Here is a 22,491-nt window from a genome sequence, read left to right as displayed (position 1 = left end):
TATTCTGTTTGAACATTGCCTGGCTTCTGCCTGTTTATTTAGACTATGTTTAGCCTGTTCTTTTGGACTGTACTGCCTGAATTAATAAGACTTGCCTTTGCATCTGTGTAATTAATGACACTTGGCTCATCATTAGCGTATGTATTAAAAGGTATATATTAAAAAAATAAACAAAAATGGAAACAAGAATTCTCAAGTCTACCAATAACCATCAAATAATGGTCTCTATTAAAAACAAACAATTATGGGAGACTTTGGAGCAATGTTGTCTGCAGTTGTCTGAAGTAATGTGTTATGGCTGGCAAAAGTGTTCATACAGGGTATTTTATGAATGTGTGTGAGATACTCTGTCCAGGTAAATTGATTTGGAGACTAATTGAGTTTTAAAGTCAGCCTGTTTACTATCAATACTTCAATACTAGTATTATTGGGTTGTGCAAATAGACATAAATGGCAATGGTTATAAGGAGCTGAATGTGTTTCTAGAAGTATCTTGAAACCAGGATTTAGCTCGCAAAATGAGAGGCTGGCAGCTTCTTAATGCACTTAGTCATTAGATTAAATTAAATTTCATCCTTTTCAAAAAATAAATGTATAGATGGCTAAGACGCCCATTTAATGTAATGTTAGGTCAGAAACCTGATAAATGGTGACTAATGGTGGTGATATCATGATACCCATAATATATATATATAGAGGTGTGGTTTGGCCCACAGATAGTACTGAGTATCACGTTCATTAAACGACTAAACATTTACTTACCTATTAATGACACAATTTTTACAATACAATTATTCATTATAAAATAATAAAAGAATCAATACAAGCACTAATCAGATGGTACTTCCTCTGGCTGCTATTTTACATCCATATTGATATTTATTAGAAACATGTAGTTTACACAGTAACAGAGACATGAACTGCATAATCAGATGAAATGCTTTAGGACTTATCCACTGGTGCTCATGCTTATAGTTGCTAATGCTAATTCGTCTGCTGAATTGCAACGGTTGTCTTTTTTTTTTTAATAAAAACACACACATAGGCAGTCATTGTAATAAGGCAAAGGGTCTGGTTTTGTGCTGTGTGTACTGCTCCGTGTGTGTGTATGTTGATGTAGAATGGGGTCATGGTGTTCAGTGTGAATTTGGACCCAGTGTTTTCAACGTGTGTGTGATTACGTTTTAGCTTTGACAGTGTGCGTGCTGTCGGTGTTGCCGTGTCCTTCCTGCAATTTGTCTTGTCTTTTTAGGGAGGATACTTTCTTTGCACTGTCAGTCTGTAACCTGCCACAGGAAAAAGAGATATTATAATGTATTTATTTATCAGAGTCAGTATTACATCTGCCTCATTTATATTTAAAACAGTGAACTTTACTTCAACTTATAAACTCTGTCACTCACTTGTCTCTGTTGAATATGATGAACTCTTTTCTGACCGTTTCTAGACGCTGCTGCATATGGGGTGGCTGGACACAATTTATTTATAAATTATACATTTATGACATTGTGACTAGATATTTGTGTGTATATGGATGTTTTTGTGCTTACCAGTGTGCTGGATGATTTGTTTGTGTGTTTGCTCTTGGACAGACGTTTTTTCTTTTTGTGCAGCGGCTTTGACTCCAGGATCATTTCTTCTAACTCAAACACTGGGTCGCAGTTCAGACGTCCCCTCTGAGAGATAAACAGAGGAAGAGAAATGTGTGTTTTAAACAACTAACGATCAATCCAGGAACTTCTGATAACACATGCATAGGTACTATAGGTGTCCTGTACCTTTTTTTAATTTTGGATTTCTCAAGAATACAGTGCTGGACAGTAACAAAGTAAATATAATTCATAACTGTACTTAAGTAGCTTATTCATGTATCTTTACTTAACTGAAGTATTTCCATTTGGGGAGACTTTAACTTCATTACATTTCAAATATCTTAAATAGGTTTTAACTTAAAAAAAAAAAAACCTTTGGATACTCAAGTACATTTAAAAACAAATACTTTTGTACTTTTACTAAACTAAAAGTTTAAAGGGAGCAGTTTTCTTGGAGTAATATTTTACCTACTAGATCTCTACTTTTACTGAAGTACATGGTTTGTGTGCATCATCCAACACTGCTTGAATATAATGATTTTAGCTAGCATTTAGAAGTACACACAATGTTGGATGTGTGTTACAGATCTGTGCTTTGGTGGTGTGTAAATCACTTACACATTGTTAACATTTGCTTTATCATATTTAGTTTCAGAGCCAAAAAAAGTTGCATTTGAATTGTATAACATGTGGTTAGTTAAACATTTTTTCCCAAGCTCCTGGGCTTTTACTAGAAACATAAAATTCCATTTGAATCAGTATTTTGTGTACGTGTAGTGTCTCACATTAGGAGTAAATCCTGGTGAAACTCCTTTTTCAAGCACAGCATCCCAGTTCATATCCACCAGGTATGGAAGGCGCTGAAGGTCCGATACACACGACAGCCGGATCTCTGGGTCTTTATTGAGCAGCTACTTTCACACACACACACACACACACACACACACACACACACACACACACACACACACACACAGATGTTTATAGCTGTATAAGATAATTACATATCTAAATTTTTTATTTTTAAGCCCCTCACCAGGCGCAGCAGAGCCACCAATTCATTAGACCAAGAGGTTGAGTATCGCACACGCTCACTGCGAAACATGCTGACAATGTCCTCAACGGCTGTGCTGGAGTGGATATCATATGGCCTCTGAGACAGACAGAGAGAAAGAGAAAGAAAGAAAGAAAGAAAGAAAGAAAGAAAGAAAGAAAGAAAGAAAGAAAGAAAGAAAGAAAGAATACCATATATGCCATAGATGCTGAGACATGGAAATTAAAGATAAAGTGCTATATCTAATCAAAGCCCAAAAGATTAATCAAGCAAACCAAAAACAGTTCTAAACCTACCCATCCTCGTAGGAGTTCGTATGCCGTAATGCCCAAAGCCCACCAGTCCACAGCATAAGAGTAACCGGGACCACCATCCACAAATGACTGGAACATCTCCGGGGCTGTAAAACATGCACACACTAACTGGTAAGTGATGAATATTAAGATATAATGTGTACTAGTGTGAAAGAAAGTGTAAAAGGAAGATTCTTTACCCATGTACGGTTTGGTTCCTGCCATAGATGAAGCCGTTGCCGAATCTTTAAGTAATGTGGCAACGTTAAAGTCTGTGATGTGGACATGACCTACACACAGAAAAAGTGGCAAGTGGCAAATGGCAAGATGGATTTAAAGCATGAAACATCAAGTTGACCTATGATTATGTTAAATTACATTTGATTGTGGCCAAAATTACCAAAGGCATAAAATCTTCCCAGTGTTGACACCCAAAGCTAAACCAACTGAATGACTGGTGTTGTGTAAACTTTGGCAAGACGGATTTAAAAGTCGGTTGATTCTGTTGTTTTAGTGTTTTGTCCCAATGGATGAAATTATCCTTTGGAAGCTGATATTGATCCTACAAAATGGCCAATGTTAACCCAACATCTGTTTGATATCTGGGATCAAGCAAACGTCAAAAGATTTCAAGCTAAAATACACTACGAAGCTCACATAAAGACCAGGCTAGTCTAAAATTGTATTAGATAGTTCCAATCAAGCAGATGAAGAAGTATTAGCCAAAAGCCATTATTAGGCTAATCTAAACAACAAAGCTAGCATAATAGAAGCAGATATGTAATATTTGAATTATAGTTTAGGGGTTCAGGATTTAAGTGATAGCGGTTGCTGGCTTACCATGCTCATCCAGCAGAATGTTATCTGGTTTTATATCACTGCAAAAAACAAGAAGAGAATTAGTGTAGACCACACCTAACTATGTCTTAAGCAAAAAGTGTTATTATGCATTTCTTTTTTCAACCTGTGAATGTTTGCTGTAAGGAATCTGACAGAGAGGATGGTTACATGAATTGGATTCACAGTAAATTATACATCAATGATTTTAGCATAAGTCTGTGAGACGGGACACACCGGTGGATGATGTGGCAGGATTGTAGGTAGTCGAGTGCCAATGCTAGCTCGCACATGTAAAGTTTTACTGTCTCCTCTTTAAACTGGACGTTCTGCTGCAGGTGGTAGCGCAGATCTCCACCCAGTAACAAATCCACCACCATAGACATGTCCTCTTCGTCCTGGAATGAGTACCTGTGCATAGAAAAAGCAACAGGACAGACACACTTACAGCTTTACAAACTTCATATGTCAGAGATGGTCTCCTATCATGGTGTATGCCACGTTAGTGTTTCAGAAATTCCCCCAAAAGTTGAAACGTAACAGTTCTAACTGGTTTGTTTAAATGTGACAGACATCCTCATACCAAAGATATGTTACTTCATTCTTTAAGTTTGCATGTTACATCAGTTCAACAGCAAGCAGAACATTTAAAGAGGAATAAATGATGGAGGAAAATCCTGAATCCAACTTGCCACAAAACTCCTGGCCTTATTTGCATGATTATTTAAAGTACGTCATTAAAAAGAAGGTTTTGGGCTCATGATAATTTTAATAGATATCAATCAGCGTTTGACTCATATAATTCTTTTAATAGATTGGTGTGCTAAGAGTATCATTAGAGTCTTTTCAGATAAAGTGATTTGAACAAGTGAGAGTCTTGGTACAAAAATTATAATAGGGCAATTATAGTCATAATAAATCATAGTACTTTGAATATTTTAGTACATTTAATGGTAAGAACATTTGTACTTTTACACAAGTGAAAGTTTAAAAGGAGCACTTTAACTGGAGTAATATTTTAGTGAGTGTATCTCTACTTTAACTCATGTACATGGTTTGTGTACATCATCCACACAATGAAAATAAATGCTGACCATTTTGACCCCACATTCCAGCTGTCACACACTTCCTCTAATTATCAGAAATCTCATACATTTTTTTATTTGCTTTCTACTTCTTAAACGCAACAAAAGGGGAGAGAGACTGGTAGATAAAGACAACCAAGAGTCCATTAAGCAGGTCAGAGATGCTTCATGTCACAGTGACCTCAGACTATTTTTGTCATTGCTCTCAAACACACACATACACTGTGTGTCCATTAGAGAAAGATTCCCATCATGCTCTTAGGCAGAGCTGGTCATGTGTTGCCATGGTAGCACCTCCCGGGAACCTCCAAGAGCATCAATTCAGGCGATCAAGCCCTTCTAAAACCCAGCATGTGGGTGTGTCTGTGTTACAATGGAGACAATGAGGAAAAACTGGTAACAAAAAAAATTGAAAAAAAAAATGACAAGTTGTAGTTTGGCTTTGGATGTAAGCCGTGTCATCGACATGCAATGGGTGAACAGGATTGGTAGCTTCACATACTGTCAAAACACATCTTTGTGCTACTCTGTCTCACACAAATGCACACGTTTACTTGACAGCAGTCAGAAATCCCAAAAATCATCACAGGCCACGTAAATGTGAGTTTTCATTCCAACAGAGTGCAGGCACAATACGTTTTGGCGCTGGAAATCAAGGGAACGTGTCAAAGACTTTTACTATCAAATATATAATAAAAAACATTTTTAGACTAAACTGAACAGCACCAAAAAGCAAAAGCAAATCCTTCCAGGAAGGCATTTATTTTGTGCAGTTCATGCTTCACTCACACACACACACACACACACACACACACACACATACACACACACACACACACACACACACACAAACTGACACAAGGGGGTAAAGTGACTCACTTGGTATTATTCTGTCTTGGTTCCAAAAAAAGAAGACCAATTACTCCTGCAGGGCTAAACACACACACACACACACACACACGCACACACACACACACACACACACACACACACACACACACACACACACACACTGCAGCTGCTGTTTAATGTGCATAAGGACATTGTGCTTGTCTAAAGAGCACCCTATACACACATCTACTGCCTGCTCTGCTGCTCACACACACACACACACACACACACACACACACACTGAAATGTGTTCTTATATAAGTGCAGAATATAATATGCTGTCCTACTTTAAGGTCTGTTTGTGTATTGTATTTAAGTGTGGATGTGTGCGTCACTCACCACAGGTTGACAAGAAACGGGTGCTGTATCTCCTGCAGGATCTGCAGCTCCCTGCATACGTGTCTCACCTCGTCACGCTCCACACACGCGTGTTTGTTCATGTACTTCATCGCATACAGCTTCCTTGTGTCACGCTTTTGCACAATACACACCTGCAGCACGGATTAAGGAATAGATAGAAGTTCTTCATTGATGATGTACACAGAGGCAAACATTTGCATGGACAGAAGCATGATTTGATGATGTTTTAATGCTCAAGAATTTTATAGACTATAGTGATCATTTAGCCAAGTAATGGAGGAAAATTTGTGATTACATGTGCAAAATGGTTGCATAATTATTCACTTCGATTAGCTGGAAAATCCCTGCATTAGCTCTGGTGCAAACACCGGAAGTCTCATAAATAGTTGAATGGATTTTAGTGGAGTCCAGCTTTTAAGCCATGTCCAGAAAGGCCAGAGACATTGCTTGAGAACATATACTATATTACTCAGTATAGTACTCAGAGATGCTTCTTCTGTTTGGGTAAAACATCAAAACATCTCAGGAAGCACCATTATATTCTGTCTGATATTGTAATAAGAATTATAAATAATATGACATAACCATGACAATAGAAGAGGTCATCCACAAAAGGGCAGTGACTGGGTAAGAAGGGCATCAGAAAAAGAAGCAATCAAGCGACCAAGGGTAACTTGAAGGTGCTGGAGAGATCCGTGGTGCAAAAGTTTGCAGTATCCTAGTTAGTGAGTGGGATGTATTAGACAGCAATAACAGTATTAGTTGCAGGGAAAATGGGCAATCTAAAGGATTTAAAGTGCCAAATTGTATATATATGTATATATACACACACTATATTACCAAAAGGATTGGGTCACCTGACCTTTCCTGCTATATGTTGCTCTTTTCCAAACTTTTACCACCAAGCTGGAGGCACTCAATTGTATAAGAAGTCTTTAGGTGCGCTATAATAAAATCTTGCATTCACTTGAACTTGGAAACCCAAACTGAAAATCAGCGAAACAAATTAGTTATGTGGCAAATGCAATTCTGCGAAAAAACTGGGGTTGCGAGATTCGAACTGCGGTAAAGCCGGGGAATTACTGTACCCTTGTGGCCGATTAACACAAATATCCATAAACACACTCCAAAATCTAGTGGATCTCAAAAAGGAGCATTTAGAGTGTGTATATCTTTTCCAGCTGCATTCAAGAACTTTAGGTTCAGAGGTTTCAGAGTCATTTAGGGTAATAGAAAAAGGACAGAGGAACGGGTGGTGTGAGAAGATAACAGCGTTAATTGTCTGTAATTAAATGTGACATTTTTATTAAATGCCAACCAGACGCTGAGAAAGGCACACGACCATTTTAATGTTACAGCCTGTTTTGTGTGTGTGTGTGTGTGTGTGTGTGTGTGTGTGTGTGTGTGTACGTGCATGTACTTGCATCCTTACCTTACCGAAACTCCCTTTTCCAATAGCCCTGAGAATCTGAAAATGGTCAAAGTTCACTGCAAAAAAGAGAAACATCACAATTTTTTTTTTGTTCTATCAGTACAATTTATTTTTTTATAAAAAGAGAAAAGAAAGTCCAACCATTTGTCTTTATTGACTTGCTCAGGCATATTATTTGAAGCTCCCTCTCTAGAGATATATATTCCCCCAGCAAATTCTGGGATGATACCAGGTTCTCTGACCTCTAGGTGCAATCCTTATTAGCAGTGGTGTCAATTCATAAGTAAGTCTCACAAATTCACATTGGCGTTCATTATTTTCAGTACATACAGATGCTTGTTATATATGTCATGTAGCCTGTCCTCTGCATTTCAAGGAGTTTTACATAGTCACATTGTCAACATGAATGTTTTGTGCAGTGAATTAGTGATACTGCTCAGGATTTTGGTAGCTAGGTTTAGCTAAAGTGTTGGTAATTATATATCTACATCATTTATTTCACATTTTCCAGTTAGTTCACACTTATCTAGCAGCCAACACCTTGCCATTACCCATAATAACACCCATGCTCATCAGATGCCTAAATCCCCTCCGTTCACTCGTATTATTGCAGTGAAGCAAAAACTCTACCCTGAGATCCTGCGAAAATGCACCTATTTTAGTGTGCATCCTCAAAGTTGTGGCTCTGATATCTCATATTCCTGACACAGCTCCCACTGAATACTTTGGCAGACATGATTATGGGCCCTCTCCAAATTCACTAGTCTGGATGAGCAGCATTCTAATGCTTCCTATGAATGTGCCTTTCTGGAATCAGCAAATCTTTAAACTCTAAATCTCTCTGTGAAATCTCTAGTCAAGAGTTTTACTACCATGGGGTTTTTTTCACGATCTGTTCTGTTGCCCTGTAAGTTTAGGTCAAGTAGGTTTGACCTTTTTTCCCATGTTGTCATTTGACAAGTCATGCCTCTCTTAGCTTAAGTTTAATAAATATATTTCCTAAAGGTCTCAGTAGAAGGCTGAAGTTTGACCTCTGGCCTGGTGTGCTCTAGTATCAAGTACAGCTAAGTGCTTGTTTGTGTTCTAACATGCTCATTAGACAAGACAGTAGGTGAAAAAGAGTGATGCAGGTAGAGATGGCGAGTAGATATAATGAGTTTGGTGAATTGGTGGAAGTCAATGGGAATTCTGGCCTCTTTAAGCTTCTTTAATGGGAAAGCCATGATTCCAATTAGGTGGAAAATTCAGTCAGAAGAGGCTAAAGAATTAGCATTTAGTTTATTTTAGTTAAATAAAGAAATAAAAAAACACAGATCAGACATACTGAACATAATCTACAGCCCATGAGTATGAAACATGCCCCACTATAATGGGACATGCACACATACGTTTTACATAAGAATATATTGTATACATTATTAAACAGTCCAAAAGGTCAGAAAGAGAAAGGAAAATGGAAATCTAATATTTATGAATGATAAACAGCCTCTTGTCCCTCTGTGTGTGTGTGTGTGTGTGTGTGTGTGTGTAAATAATAAATGTGACTTAAGCTTAGATCTGCTCTGTGAGCAGTTCAGCACAAAAGCTCCAACCCCTGAGACAGGATGAAAGGAGCACAAAAAAAGGACAAAAAGTGAGAGAGAAGAACAAGGATAGAGTGAGATGTAAGGACAAACAAAATGAGAAAGACACACAGAGTGCAAAAGAGAGTGCAAAGAGAGAGAGAGAGAGAGAGAGAGAGAGAGAGAGAGAGAGAGATGCAAGGAGGTGCAGTTTGGAGACAGAATGCATGTATTTAGCATTAGCATATGCAAATAAATATATATGATACATGTAACATCCGAATAAATCAAACGTGCTGTCTCACTCTTGCTTCAAGTGCATGCGTGTCAACACCATCCATCAAGGCAATTAAATGAGTTATGGTATTTCATGGAACATTCTGTCACTAGGTTTAGCAGTTACATACAACACTAGCATTCAGTTTCCTTTCTCAGGTGTCATGAGAATCACCTCCACGACATGCCACAAATACATATGTGGAGCTTACAAACCTTTGGTCTAGATGGAATCTTGTGAAACATGGAAAATATGAATAGTGAAACTTGGCAGGGAGGGGGGAAACAGCCTGTACAAGTCAAGTAATGCCTATGAGGCATGGATGCTTTTTGTACTGTGGCATGTCACAGTGGGAGCTGGGAATCCACCATCCAGGAGATTATTCTCTGTTTGGACAAGGAAGCACCAAATGGATTCCCTTCATGACAGTGGAGCATTGTGTCTGAGGAACATTTTGATTATGGATGAGATTCGCATGATACTTCACAACTTCACAAGTCATGATCATGACTATTAGGAACCATAAGGGGTTGTCCAGAACTATCTGAGGATCTGTGTGTTGCCAGATTGTGTGATCCAAGAGTAATCACAAAATAAATGTATGACAAGGTATGAAGATGCATCTCATCAACATATCACCAAAGGAGCGGGTATAGAGGGAGAACAGAAAAGGTCTGAGTACTGATCCATTTGCAACACTAGTGGAGAGTCTTCGTGAAGCAGGCAGAGCAAATCACCACTATAATTTGTCACTGATTTAAAGACTCATAAGAATGGATGGGTTCTTCTGACTGATTTTGTTAATGGCTGTTCAAAGGTCAAGGAGGGACAAAACTCGCCTGCCAGGGTGATACGCTGATTATTGCTTCATAGCAACAAAGCCTTGAGCCCCAGGGACAGTGAGCAGAATTGGTTTCGAGTTGTACCCCTTTGACTTTTGTCATCAGGTTACACTGATCTATTGCGGTGGACATACAGCTGTGTGGAAAGGTGGAAAGCTGGGTTGTGGTCACTTAAATGTAACACACACACACTCCAATTTATTTCTGTGTTGGAGATTTGGCAGTGTGGGGGCAGGTTTAAAATGTCCACATGTCTCCACAATCACAGTTATTTGCCGACTCACTTGAGAATCTCTGCTTTTTTAAATTATAAAAATAAAAACAAATAAAATAAAAAGGTTTTCTAAGATAAAGGTTAGGGTAAGATTTAGATTTAAAATAACATTCATTAGCTGCATTTATCATTATAACCCTAATCCTAGGTCCTAACAATGATATATATGTGTGTGTGTGTGTGTGTGTGTGTGTGTGTGTGTGTGTGTGTGTGTGTGTGTGTGCTCACATGCAGGTGTATGTTCGTGAAATGTCAGGGCGTGAGAGCTGGTATGACAAAACCAATGTAGAGCGTGGTTCATCAGCTTTCAGAGCCAGGGCCAGTACATAAACACATAAACACAAACACACATACACACAAACACAAACACACACGCACACACCTGCCCCTCAGTGAGTATAGACTTTTGTGCTCACAATGGGAACACAGAGTTTTATTATATAGCTGTCTTTCTAATTGTCTATTTATATGTCGACTAGGTATGTTAAAAAAGTGATATAAACCAAGCAGAGAATAAAATAACAGAAAATTAATATACAATTCCTGTTTCTTCTCCCTTACACACACATACACACAAAAACAACTTAACTGACTCCACTCAAACTCCCTACACAGAGACACTGCTTTAACATTAGACTCACATCACAGTACCACCTCAAATGTGTAATGATGTGTGTGAGCATGTGGGTGTGTTCGGGTTCTTACCGTCTTCATCTTGATCAAACACCGGCAACTCGCGTGTCTGATTTACACCCATATTCTGGTGCATTCAGCCCACGTGCAGGATTTCCCTTACGGTGGGAACCAACATCCCACGGTGCAGGACAACATCTACATTACATCTATGTCATGTTTATCACACAGCAGTCACACAGCCTCATACGTTCAGCATGCAGTCATCATCCAGCCATCATACATCCATTACAGGTTCATTAAAGAGCAAAGTGCTGCTTGCACTGGACATTGACTCTCTGAGAAAAACCTGCCCTCACTCAGAGAGAGAAAGAGAGAGAGAGAGAGAGAGAGAGAGAAAGAGAGGGTTTACATGATGAGTCAGAAAGAGGAAGAGCCAGGGGTGGGGAAAGACTAGAGAGACAGAAAGGAAGGGGGAAGGGATAGACTATGCCAGGAGCATGTAAACAATGAGCTTTATTGGCTTTAATGTCTGGTAGAGCTTGGTTTTCTGCATATGCTTCAGGAGACAGAATGCCATCACTTGGGCATATCATCATATCACAAAACAAAGTGTTGCAAATCAGATGCATTTCTCTTAATCCTAAAGCTTACAGTAAATGACTTCCATCTTCTTTTTAGTACTGCTCATGCATTTCCAGCTATTTCTGTTTACTACACTATGATGTTATTAAGCCATAAACCAAATTAGCAATTAGCCATTTGTAAAATCTTTACAGTTTGACCCATGCTTTATGTATTGGTTTTCCATGAGTCTTATTCATACTTATTTTCTAAACAACTGAACCAAAATCTATACCTAGAGTCAGCTACAGCAGACTTGGCTAATAACTTGGAAATGAAGTTTTAAGTGAAACCTGGCAGGTTCTCACAGCTCAAAAGGATTCATAAACTATGCCACACCTGGCCTGGTCATTTTCCAGTGTTCACCTGTCCAATCCTCAATAACGATTTTAGCCTTGGTTTCCTGTTCTTAGCTGACAGAAGTTGTACCCGAAGTGGTCTTCTGTTGTAGCCCATTTACCTTAAGATGTCTTGCCTATTCTGTGATGCATTTCTGTACATCACAGTTGTAAATAGTAGCTATTTTACGTTTGAGCTTTGAGCAGTCTGGACATTCTATACAGACTACTTTCATGAACAAGCAATTGACGATATCAGGCACCGACAAATATCCCTAACCCTCATTTTCTTTTTTCTATACTGCATATTCTCTCTGGATGGCCTATTGAGAGACACAAGACAGGAGACACCTGGATAGGGTGTCAACCACCACTCATTGCAAACATTTAAACATTATGGACAAACTATGGAAATTAGCTGACAATGTATGTCTTTGGACTGGTGAAGGAAAGTAGAGAACCCAGATGAAGGTTTGGGAGAAAAGGAGCGAATGCAAACTTCAAGCGCACAGGATGGGGCAGTATTCAAGGCAACCGTGGTAACTAAAGAAAAATGCCAAAATCTAGAAACTGTATGTGTGTGTTAGGATACTGCCAGATCAAGTGTGTAAAAGTGTGTATGTGTTTGCGCGGAAGTGGCACTAGAGAGATACACACATACACACACACACACCACACACACATACACAGGCTGTCGGGAATTATTAGGCACGCTTCAGTCATGTACTATGAAATTGCAATGATCAAGCCAAATCTTGTAGCTTTACAGTTTTGTATTTGCCAGTGGAATTTCTTGCACCACTTACTATTGTAAACAACTTACATTATAATCTTCTTCTTCTTCTTCTTTCAACTTCTCCCATTAGGGGTCACCACAGCAGATCATCTGTCTCCATACCTCCCTGTCCTCTACATCTGCCTCTTTTAAACCAACTGCCTGCATGTCTTCCCTCACCACATCTGTCTCTGTAGACGTCTTCCTCCTCTCCTTCTCCTCCTTCGGCCAACAGTAGCCCAATTTCCACTGGTACCCTGTTGGCTAACAGTACCTGTGGCGGTCGTTGGTAACCCGGGCATGAAATTCCGCATCTTTGATTTGGCACATGCCAACGCTGGATGCCCTTCATAACGCAAACCTCCTTATTTATCCGGGCTTGGGACCAGCACTAAGAGTGCACTGGCTTGTGCAACCCTAATGGTTGGGTTGAACAACTTACATTATAATATTTACATAAAATCAGAAGGGGGAAAAGTAAGTGCACACTTCTACACTACACCAGAGGTATAAAGAGTACCTAAAATCATATTGGAGTAAAAGTATAGATAAATTAATGCAAAACTAGTTTAAAAGTCTGATTTGAGCAGTACTTGAGTATTTGACTCCTATTGAACGTAGGCTCAAAGATGCACTAGTCCTCAACACCAAGACACGTGCTAGTGAAAAGCCAAAAACAGTTTATTTGTGAGGTGTTTTCCAGTTAAATACAAATCAAATTGTACACATCAACACTGCATTAACCAAGACAGCTTCTTCCACATACCTGATTGAAACAAAAATTTAAGTCGGTCAGAAAAAAAAAGACAAAGTAGTTAAGCCATCTGTCAAAAAGGTATCGTCAGTTAGCAAATAAAATTACAGGATCGTGTCACAAAGTAGAAGAACGATTAGTATTCAATGGACAAATAAAAGTAAAGTAAATCATTTTAGATGAAGTAAAACCTAATATTCAGATCTGACTTGGATTTGATGCACCTCTCATTTTGAATACATAATTTTTGTATTCAACTTTAACAAAAGCTGGTTCTCAAAGGTTTTGGAGTTTATTCTAGCTCTTTTTTGGACTGAAAATAAATAAGCCAAAAAAAAAAGGGTCATTGTTAATTATAATATAATGGAGTAAAAAGTACATATATTGAATCATAAACGTAGTTGAGTAGAGAGTAAAAGTTGGTTAAAACTTTAAAACTCAGTAAAAATTACTTAAATACATAAAGTACATAAAGTATATTTATTTAAATACTTTAAACTACTGCACTAAACAGTTATAGAGTACGTACTAGAGTTTAGTCTTCTTGGTGGAGGTTTAAAGATGCACGCGCCTCTGTCCCATGACGTCATCCCGGTCCCTTAAAAACCCACCTAAGCAGCGCGTGCTCCTGCAGACCGAAGTTGCTCGTGCAAGGAACCACGCGCGCGCGCGCTCCGCGGAGATGAACTCGGCACGCGCTTATTGCTTTTGCGTTTTCTTCGTGCTCGCTTTCCTGAGTGTAGTGCAGGTCGGCAAATGCGCGCCCCCGACCTGTTACTCGCGCGCGGTCCAACTCGGTAAGGAGATCATGGACTTGTTGGAGAAGACGCACAGGTCCCCGCGCACGGTGAGCCACACACACACACACACACACACACACACACACACACACACACACTGGGTTCATGCATACCAATGCGCACTGCTGATTTGATTTGTTTTACAGAAGGAATGCGCTGAGTATTTTCCGAAAATGTTTATGGACGTTCACGTAAGTATGTCATATTACCTTTACTTATGTCATGTTACCTTTACGCATTTTTTTTTATTTTATTTCTGCATGAATAATAATAATAATAATAATAATAATAATAATAACAGATGTAACATAGTATAATCATTGTCATTATTCCTCTCAAAACTCTTGAAGCATGTCCCCACTTTGTTCCAAAACAGAAAAATAATCCACATGGTCCAAACATTTGTTCCTGACAGCACATCACACAGCACATGGCCTGAATCTCATCAGAAACACAATTGAAATTTTGTGTTTTGTTGTAGAAAGAAACAAAACAATTGACCATGCACATGCATACCACTGGCACATTTGGGGGACTAAATAGGACAAAAAAACCACACGAACACACACACACACACACACACACTATAAGCACTGGCAGGGGTACGTTGGTCTGTTTTGCAGCTAGAGGTGATATTAAACAGGAAGGGTAAGAGTGCAATTTCAATTATTCGAACCGGTTCTGAGTTTCGAAGAAAAACATTGCTATGTCTGAAAATACAAATATATTCCATTTCTAATATTTTCAAAACCCAAAATGCTTTACAACACAGGACTTCCTTAAAGAATCTCAGGCGCTACAACTGTTGTTCACTGGCTTTCTCATTAGATTCACCTGGTTCTCATTATCCCGCAGTATGAATACATAAGAGACTCTGCCTTGCATCACTTCATCTTGTTTGCTCACACAGTTTACATTTCAAAAACATTTCCCTCTCTGTGGTTTGTAAGTCTATATCAGATTTTTGCTTTTCTTTCTATACTGTTTAAAATATGTACAGCTACTCATACACCTGTCATGTATTTTTTTTGGTGAAATCCCAAATGAATACCTGCAGTTTTTATAAGATTTTCATGACACCAATGGGATTGCTAAGCATGTACACGCTCAATCAGGGTCTCAATCAGGATTTTCCAAAAGATCAGTTCACATCAGGTTTGCCAAGACTGTGAAGATCATCGAAAGAAAATAGGGCACCTTGGTGTCATTACAAAAAAACGGGATCAGTTTAAAGTTGGTCAAAGCGCAAGAAGCTTAAGAGAGCAACAGAAAATATTACAAAAGAACATGCAGGAACATCTGGACAGTCCTTGCATGTGATGGCATTCGCTTATATTCTTCAAATTTTATGGATTAAGCTGACTAAATAACTAAGCATTTTGTTTTTCTCAGAGAAATAACAAAACCCCCCACCTAACTCATTCTTAACCATGTGGAAAAATGTGTTGTGGTCCAAGGAGACTAAGGAAGAACATTTTGGACTTGGTTCTAGAAGATATTTGGAACAAAATCAAAATGGCTGATTACCCAAAGAACACCATTCCCATGGTGAATCATGGAGGGTGGCAGCATCAAAGTTTGGGGCTGTTTCTCTATAGCCAGAACTGAGGCTCTATTCAGGATTGAGGGATTCATGGATTGCTTTGAAATTTATTTTGGCACAAAACCTGCAGGTTTTCGTTGGACTACTGTGCGTTATGGCACTTTAACAACTCAAACCATTAAATCGCATCAATGGAATGGCTTCATAGGAAGATCGAAGAGAGTAGCCCAGTCAGTGCTCCGTCCAAAATCTATTACAAATATAATAAAAATACAATAAAAACATGTGGAATGCTTTGACAAGGACTGTGTATGGAAGATCACTTGATGGATCTGGATAGATCTGGAGAATCTGAAGGAAGAGTGGAATATAATTTTCAAATCAAGATGTAATAAAGTTGGAATACTCTTACTCAAAAAGGCTGCTGTATGAGTACGGTTTTGCATTTGAAATGTGTAACAAAGTTGACACTTGTTAACAAAGTGGTGTGCAACCTTATACAGTGTTCTTTTAATGTTTCCGCTGTTACATTTTTGTCCATGAAACAGCTGAGCAGCCCGTTTTCTAATGACTTCTGATCCCTTAAAAAGTCCTGAAATTCCTTAGGGTGGATGTAAATACCCTCAAATTAAAGCGAAATCTTTTTTTCAGCACATTTAGATTTGTCAAAACAACTTCTACTTTGGCCACCATTGAATGTGTCATTAAATCCACAAAATGCTTTATGTGAATATTTTTCACAGAATTCCTGTGTGACGGCTAAACTGCGAGACTTTCTGTACACCCTGGAGAATCTGCCAATCGATTATTGCCGGGTGCGACCTCGTATCCTGTTTCTGAAACGCAAAATCCGTATGCTCTACGAGATCATAAGCCGAATATGCTACCGGGTATAGTAGTTTTATCACGCCTCACTGTCCACGCGTTATTAATACATGATCACATTATAGTCACCATAATATATTTATATTGTTAACAGGTTAACAGGATGTAGTTTGACTAGCTTTTGCTTCATTAACTCTGTAAAGCATCCTGAGGTGTAATTTTTACAGCTGTGTAAATGTATTTAAGACTTATATAAATATTACTTGTTTATTACCACCATTTTTATGATATATATATGAGATATATTTTTACGATATATCTTAAGTGTGTATACAGCTTATAGGTAATGGTTGGAAGAATGAGTACAGAGCATACGTTTTGGACATCAACGAACAAGCTGGAAACTTGGATGAAGTTACATGAGCTAGGTAGCTAGCTAATGAACATAGCAGGTTTCTGAAACCCCAACAGTATTTTGCTGTTAGGTAGTGAGGTGGTGTTCAGTTGAATATAGTTTGTTTGGTTAGTAAAACGCTATCAGATTAGTTGTGTCAGTTGGTGACAGTTGTCCTTATGCATGTTTGTAGCTCACATAATTGTCTCACATTAGTCCCACTACGGCTGCCATCTTTGTTACGCTTAGGTTCAAGTTTGTGCTTCTTGACCATGTTTTATGGTTTTCAGTGTTTTGTTTTTGCTGTCTCTGCATTTGCTTGTATTACATGACACAGATGAGACTTTAGTTTAAATAATGGCTTTCAGCACTGTTTTACGAGTGTACTTTTTTGCTACAGTCGCTACAGTTATTTTCATCAAGCTGTTGTCTTTGACGTTCATTCCACCTGTCATTATTACCGGATCGTTATATCATCACTAAAATCCTATTTAATCACACATTTTTGGCTTTTCACCACCATAATCAGCATGATTTGATTACCACATTTGCACTACACATTATTATTACAATATTATTACCACAATAGTGTCTACTGTTTCATAGTTCATGTGTTTATCAAAGATCATGTGTTATTACATTACAGCTGTGTTCTTACGTACATCATCAATGCTGAACACAGTTCCGCTTTTTGCATGGATATCATTTTCTAATTATTCATACTATAGAACCATAATAAACATACAGTACTCTTAAGAATAGTGAAGTTAGCAAATATTTTATAAAGATTTTATATTGTGTGTGTGTGTATGTGTGTGTGTGTGTGTGTGTGTGTGTGTGTGTAGGACCTGGTTCCCCTGACAAATGACTGTGAGGCTCTGGATACGGGAATCAGTCAACCAAGATACACAGAAGACACATTGCAGTTACTGGAGGAGGAAAGATGAGACAGTTGGACACACACACACACACACACACACACACACACACACACACACACACACACACACACATTCACACATACATAAATGCACACTTTTCTGTGAAAAGAAAAACAGCACATTCTTTTGAGCTGAAAACATAAAGTAGATACACACACAAAACCATTATACACAAAATCCATATTCATAACACTGTCTCTGAGGATCTTTACACAAGATGCACACAAGCAAGTATGTGTGAGTGAGAGAGAGAGAGAATGAATGAGAGATAAATATAGATTGATTGTAGAGAGAGAGAGAGAGAGAGAGAGACTGCATTCCAGCAGCCAAAGGAAAACTTTCCACAGGAAACAGTTTAAATGGCTGCTGAGCGCTTACACAAAGTGTGGCTTATTTACCGTAACACCACACACACACTTCATATACTTACTCATGTGTATATTGTGTAATGTTCCTCAGAGACCCTCTGAGTTCTTTTTTTTCTGGGGTAGCTTTGGCTACACAGTGCTTAACTCTTCATAGCGATGCTGCTTGTTTACTTGTTTAGCACAGAGACCATATGCCATTCCACCTCAGGAGTCAGGCACTACATAATATGTTATACATCTACTTTGTGAGTGAATCTGTTTACTATAATGCTAGTTATCTGGTCTTTATGTTTAATGCTAGCTTATCAGTTACTCCACTTAATATAACACTAGTACATTGGATAGCCTGTATTTTATGCAGCTAGTTCATGGATGTTTGCTGCTAATGAAGTGAAACAGTGAAACAAGGCAGCACAGTGCCAAATGAACTAAGGAGGAGATAGCAGACCCCATGGTCAGACCCCTGAGTAAAAATGAGCACCACTCATATAATGTAATATAAAATGCATGTATAATGTGTAAGAATAATAATTGCTCCTGTCGTGTACACTCACTGTGGCTGTACGCTGAATTAAAACTGGATGATTTCTCTAAAAACTTTGACTGCACGTGTAAATGGCTTCCACCCATCTCACACTCCACTTACAGATGTGCTGGCCTTCTAAAAGGGATTTTTTTTGAAAGACAGAGAGACTTTTGTATTTTTTGGAATAGCAATTTTTTTTGCATTAGAAGACCCTATGTTCACATGAGGCATTTTTGTACAACACATTATTCACACATGGGTACATGTCAAGACCTTACAGTTGTGTTTACAGTGAAAAAGTCACAAATTGTTCAAACGGTGAAAGGACTGAAATATAGCCTGCGTGAAATTCAGGAATTGAGTAAACATCTGTTTCAAAAACAAATGGATTTCAGATTTCCTGTGAGACTAGCATCCAGATTAACATGTTATACACTGCTTCCCTCTGGTGGTGGAATTACAGAATTTCTTTTTCTTTTGACAGTAATCACTATTACTGTGTTAAATTCAACTTCCCCATATCGAATTGTTTTTGGGTTGAGTAATTTTAGCCCTATCTGGAGCAGCTGTATCCTTGATCATTAACGTATCATTAAGTATTTTTTTTTAACAAACCTCTGCCATTGATTTTTCTCCTATCTACACAAAACTCATTGAATCATAACTCATTGAATCATAAAGGTTGAAAGAACACTGCGCGATCGCAGCCACTAGGGGGCACCATTGCCTTCTCATTTTACATTCAACACACGCATTTGTTCCCTTAAATGCATTTAAGGACTATTACATTTATTTATTCTATAATAATATGGGGTTTATAAAAACGTCAGAAACTGGGAATTTTCTTTAATTGCTCAAAGTGTAATTAAAATGATCAACCATTATTACAAATGCAAATGAACTCTTAATATCACAAAATCTTTGAGGAATCTTCCAATCTAATTGGAACCGTGGTATAAGAAGATCAATTATGCTGAAGGCTCAAACATTAAATCTTTCTGTCGAGCTACACGTGCTCATGAGGTACCAGTAACCAGTATACCTTGTCCATTTCTTCTTTTCGAGTCTGCCTAATTTATCCCGAAGCATTAACTTTGGATGGGATTCTCTTGAAATGACGACACTCTGTGAAGCTGAGGATGGATCCACATGAGCAGCCTAAAGATACTGAGCAACTCAAGAACTTTGAGGATGGATTTAGACTGTAATTTATATAAACAAGGCTACTACAATGGCTTAGGACTACAGTTTGCACGAACATTTAAGTGCCATCACTGAACAGTACACTTCAACAATAGTGGAACTATAATCAATAAACATTTGTTGCCACCCGGATGAAGATGGGATCTCAGATAGTTTTTCCTTCCCACTGTCTCCACTGGATCACTCATTAGGGATACATTTATAGGGGAAACACTTTTAAAATCTAAAACCTAAGATTTAAATTCACACAAATAATGCTTTCTTGTCACATTAATCAAATATATTTCATTTGTTAACTCTGTTTATATTCAAGTTTTCAGTCTGAATGAACGAAATTCCTTTCCAACACAAAACTGAGAGGCAGCACTCATACAGCTGTTCACTCCTCCAGACTCCAGGGTTACAATTTATTTTTTAGTTCATAAGTTTTTATATTTTTGTCAGCCCAACGCATACACACGTCTGTGCACAGCTGGGCAAACCCCGTGAAGCCCATTGCACAAAAAGTAGAATCTCTTTGATCTCTTCTAGGTATGAAAACAGATGAGTTGGCGTCACTAAGCGCGTGACGTCACACTGAACCGAGCATGCACAGCTGGATTGCTTCCCATTTGATGGGAAACCAGGCTGAGGTTATGTGACCTGTGTGTGGAGCTATAATATAAGTGCAAGACGGTGAAAATTACAAAGCATAAGGGTATAAATGCAGGTTTAAATGATAGTTCAATTAAATATACAGTTTCATTCACACATTCTGCACAGGTAGTGCACGTGCACGTAAATTTGCACGCTCCTCTTATTTTCACGCACGTGTTATTGTTTTTCAGATTTTATATATTTGTGTATATATTATAAATAGTAATGGATTTTTTTTTACATGATCATTTTTTAACACACAGGGCATGCGTTTAATGTTTCATTCATTCATTCATTCATTTATTCATTAGTTTATTTATTGGTAGATGTCATCACGCGGGGTGGTTTGGGTGGAAAGAAACTTGCAGTGAATGCAATGTGTGTGATTTCTGTTTGGCAATTAAAAAAGTTTTTTTTTTTTTTTTTTTTTTTACAAAAATCGTGAGTTTTCTTAAACAAAAACATTTTCAGATCGGTCACTGCAGAGGTACACTTGTAACCACTGACCCTCTTTGTTGACAAATATATATTTGAAATCTATATATTTTTTATGTTTATTTTTATTGTTTTTATTCTTATGCATAATTTTATTGACTTTGGGTGGTCGAATCTAACAATGCGGGTGCTTCTGCTTAATAATAATACTAATATTAATACTAATACTTTTAATAATAATAATAATAATAATAATAATAATAATAATAATAATAATAATGGAAAAATCCATAGAAGAGCCCGTAAAAGAGTGATTCGTATATTTGGAAGCATCTGACCAGTTAATCCAGTTGCAGATCGGGTCACTTTTGTTCTGGAGTTATTCTGTAACACGGTGTGAGCGGATTACAGATGCAGATTTGCGACTTGTGAAACAGCTGGAATCTGAATTGCCCTGCCTGCGCAACATCCAGTTTTTGTGTGTCGGTTTTTGGAAAGCTGCATTTTGGGTTTCTGGAAATAATACAAGTGATGTTTATTTCGTGTTTATTCGAAGTTGATTCGCAAATGTTATTTTACGGGCTTTTCCCGTAAATGATTATATATTACAGGTGATTACAGGCTTCCATGTGAAGCTTTTTCGGTGTTTATACCGAGATTAATTTTATTTACCGTGATTAAATTTAGTTCTTTGTAAAAAAGTATATAAAATGTACAGAAGATGGACAGTTAAAACCCTTAGTAATGGCGGGTTTATGGGACACTGAGTCGGACATGCCATCAGATCAGAATTAGATCGTAAATTCCACATCTCATATCCTCAACATGTTTTAGGCTATAAATCTATTAGATCAGTTTTAATTTACATAAATGATGTAAATCAGGAATCTTTAAAGTATTACTGTATTCCACATTTTTAGATGTTGTTAAAAAGGGATCTCAGACTGTTTTCGGTTCCTGCCTCCGTTAAATACCTGTTTTAGCAATAATAATTTATTTAATTAAAAATCTTATATATTCTGTAGGCAGGACACATTAAATTGAATTTAGCACAAACAAAAACCAAACATATTTGTTCTGAGTTATTATTTACAGCTCACGTCTTCTTTTTCTAAACACTAACACTAAGGAATAATTAAAAATTTACTAATATATGATTAAATATATAACTGCGGTTTGCCATGGAAAAACAGAATA

General features: G+C 37.8%; 2 protein-coding genes across 3 annotated transcripts; one reads left to right on the top strand and one right to left on the bottom strand.

Moving 5' to 3' along the window:
• Nucleotides 1-854: 854 nt before the first annotated feature.
• Nucleotides 855-11,516, bottom strand: LOC124397300 (serine/threonine-protein kinase 32B-like). 2 transcript variants are annotated; one of them, XM_046866838.1, is made up of 13 exons: nt 11,205-11,516; nt 7,545-7,600; nt 6,092-6,243; nt 5,741-5,794; nt 4,014-4,187; nt 3,780-3,817; nt 3,140-3,229; nt 2,943-3,046; nt 2,629-2,745; nt 2,378-2,503; nt 1,551-1,676; nt 1,404-1,468; nt 855-1,286 (listed from the first exon to the last, which is right to left on the bottom strand). In XM_046866838.1, exons 1-13 carry the CDS (start codon nt 11,266-11,268, stop codon nt 1,178-1,180), a joined length of 1,275 nt encoding a protein of 424 aa, XP_046722794.1. In that variant the 5' UTR covers nt 11,269-11,516; the 3' UTR covers nt 855-1,177. The 2 variants fall into 2 exon arrangements, with proteins under 2 accessions (XP_046722794.1, XP_046722795.1); XM_046866839.1 differs by lacking the exon at nt 5,741-5,794 and having other exon boundaries at nt 11,205-11,515.
• A 2,655-nt stretch (nt 11,517-14,171) lies between these two features.
• Nucleotides 14,172-19,091, top strand: LOC124397356 (cytokine-like protein 1). The gene is made up of 4 exons (XM_046866933.1): nt 14,172-14,470; nt 14,570-14,614; nt 16,710-16,856; nt 18,031-19,091. The coding sequence occupies exons 1-4, from the start codon at nt 14,204-14,206 to the stop codon at nt 18,130-18,132; spliced, it is 561 nt and encodes a 186-aa protein (XP_046722889.1). The 5' UTR covers nt 14,172-14,203; the 3' UTR covers nt 18,133-19,091.
• The last annotated feature ends 3,400 nt before the right edge of the window (nt 19,092-22,491 follow it).

This window comes from Silurus meridionalis, chromosome 14 (genome assembly GCF_014805685.1).
Source record: "Silurus meridionalis isolate SWU-2019-XX chromosome 14, ASM1480568v1, whole genome shotgun sequence".
NCBI classification, from domain to species: domain Eukaryota; kingdom Metazoa; phylum Chordata; class Actinopteri; order Siluriformes; family Siluridae; genus Silurus; species Silurus meridionalis.
This window is presented reverse-complemented; position numbering and strand designations above follow the sequence as displayed.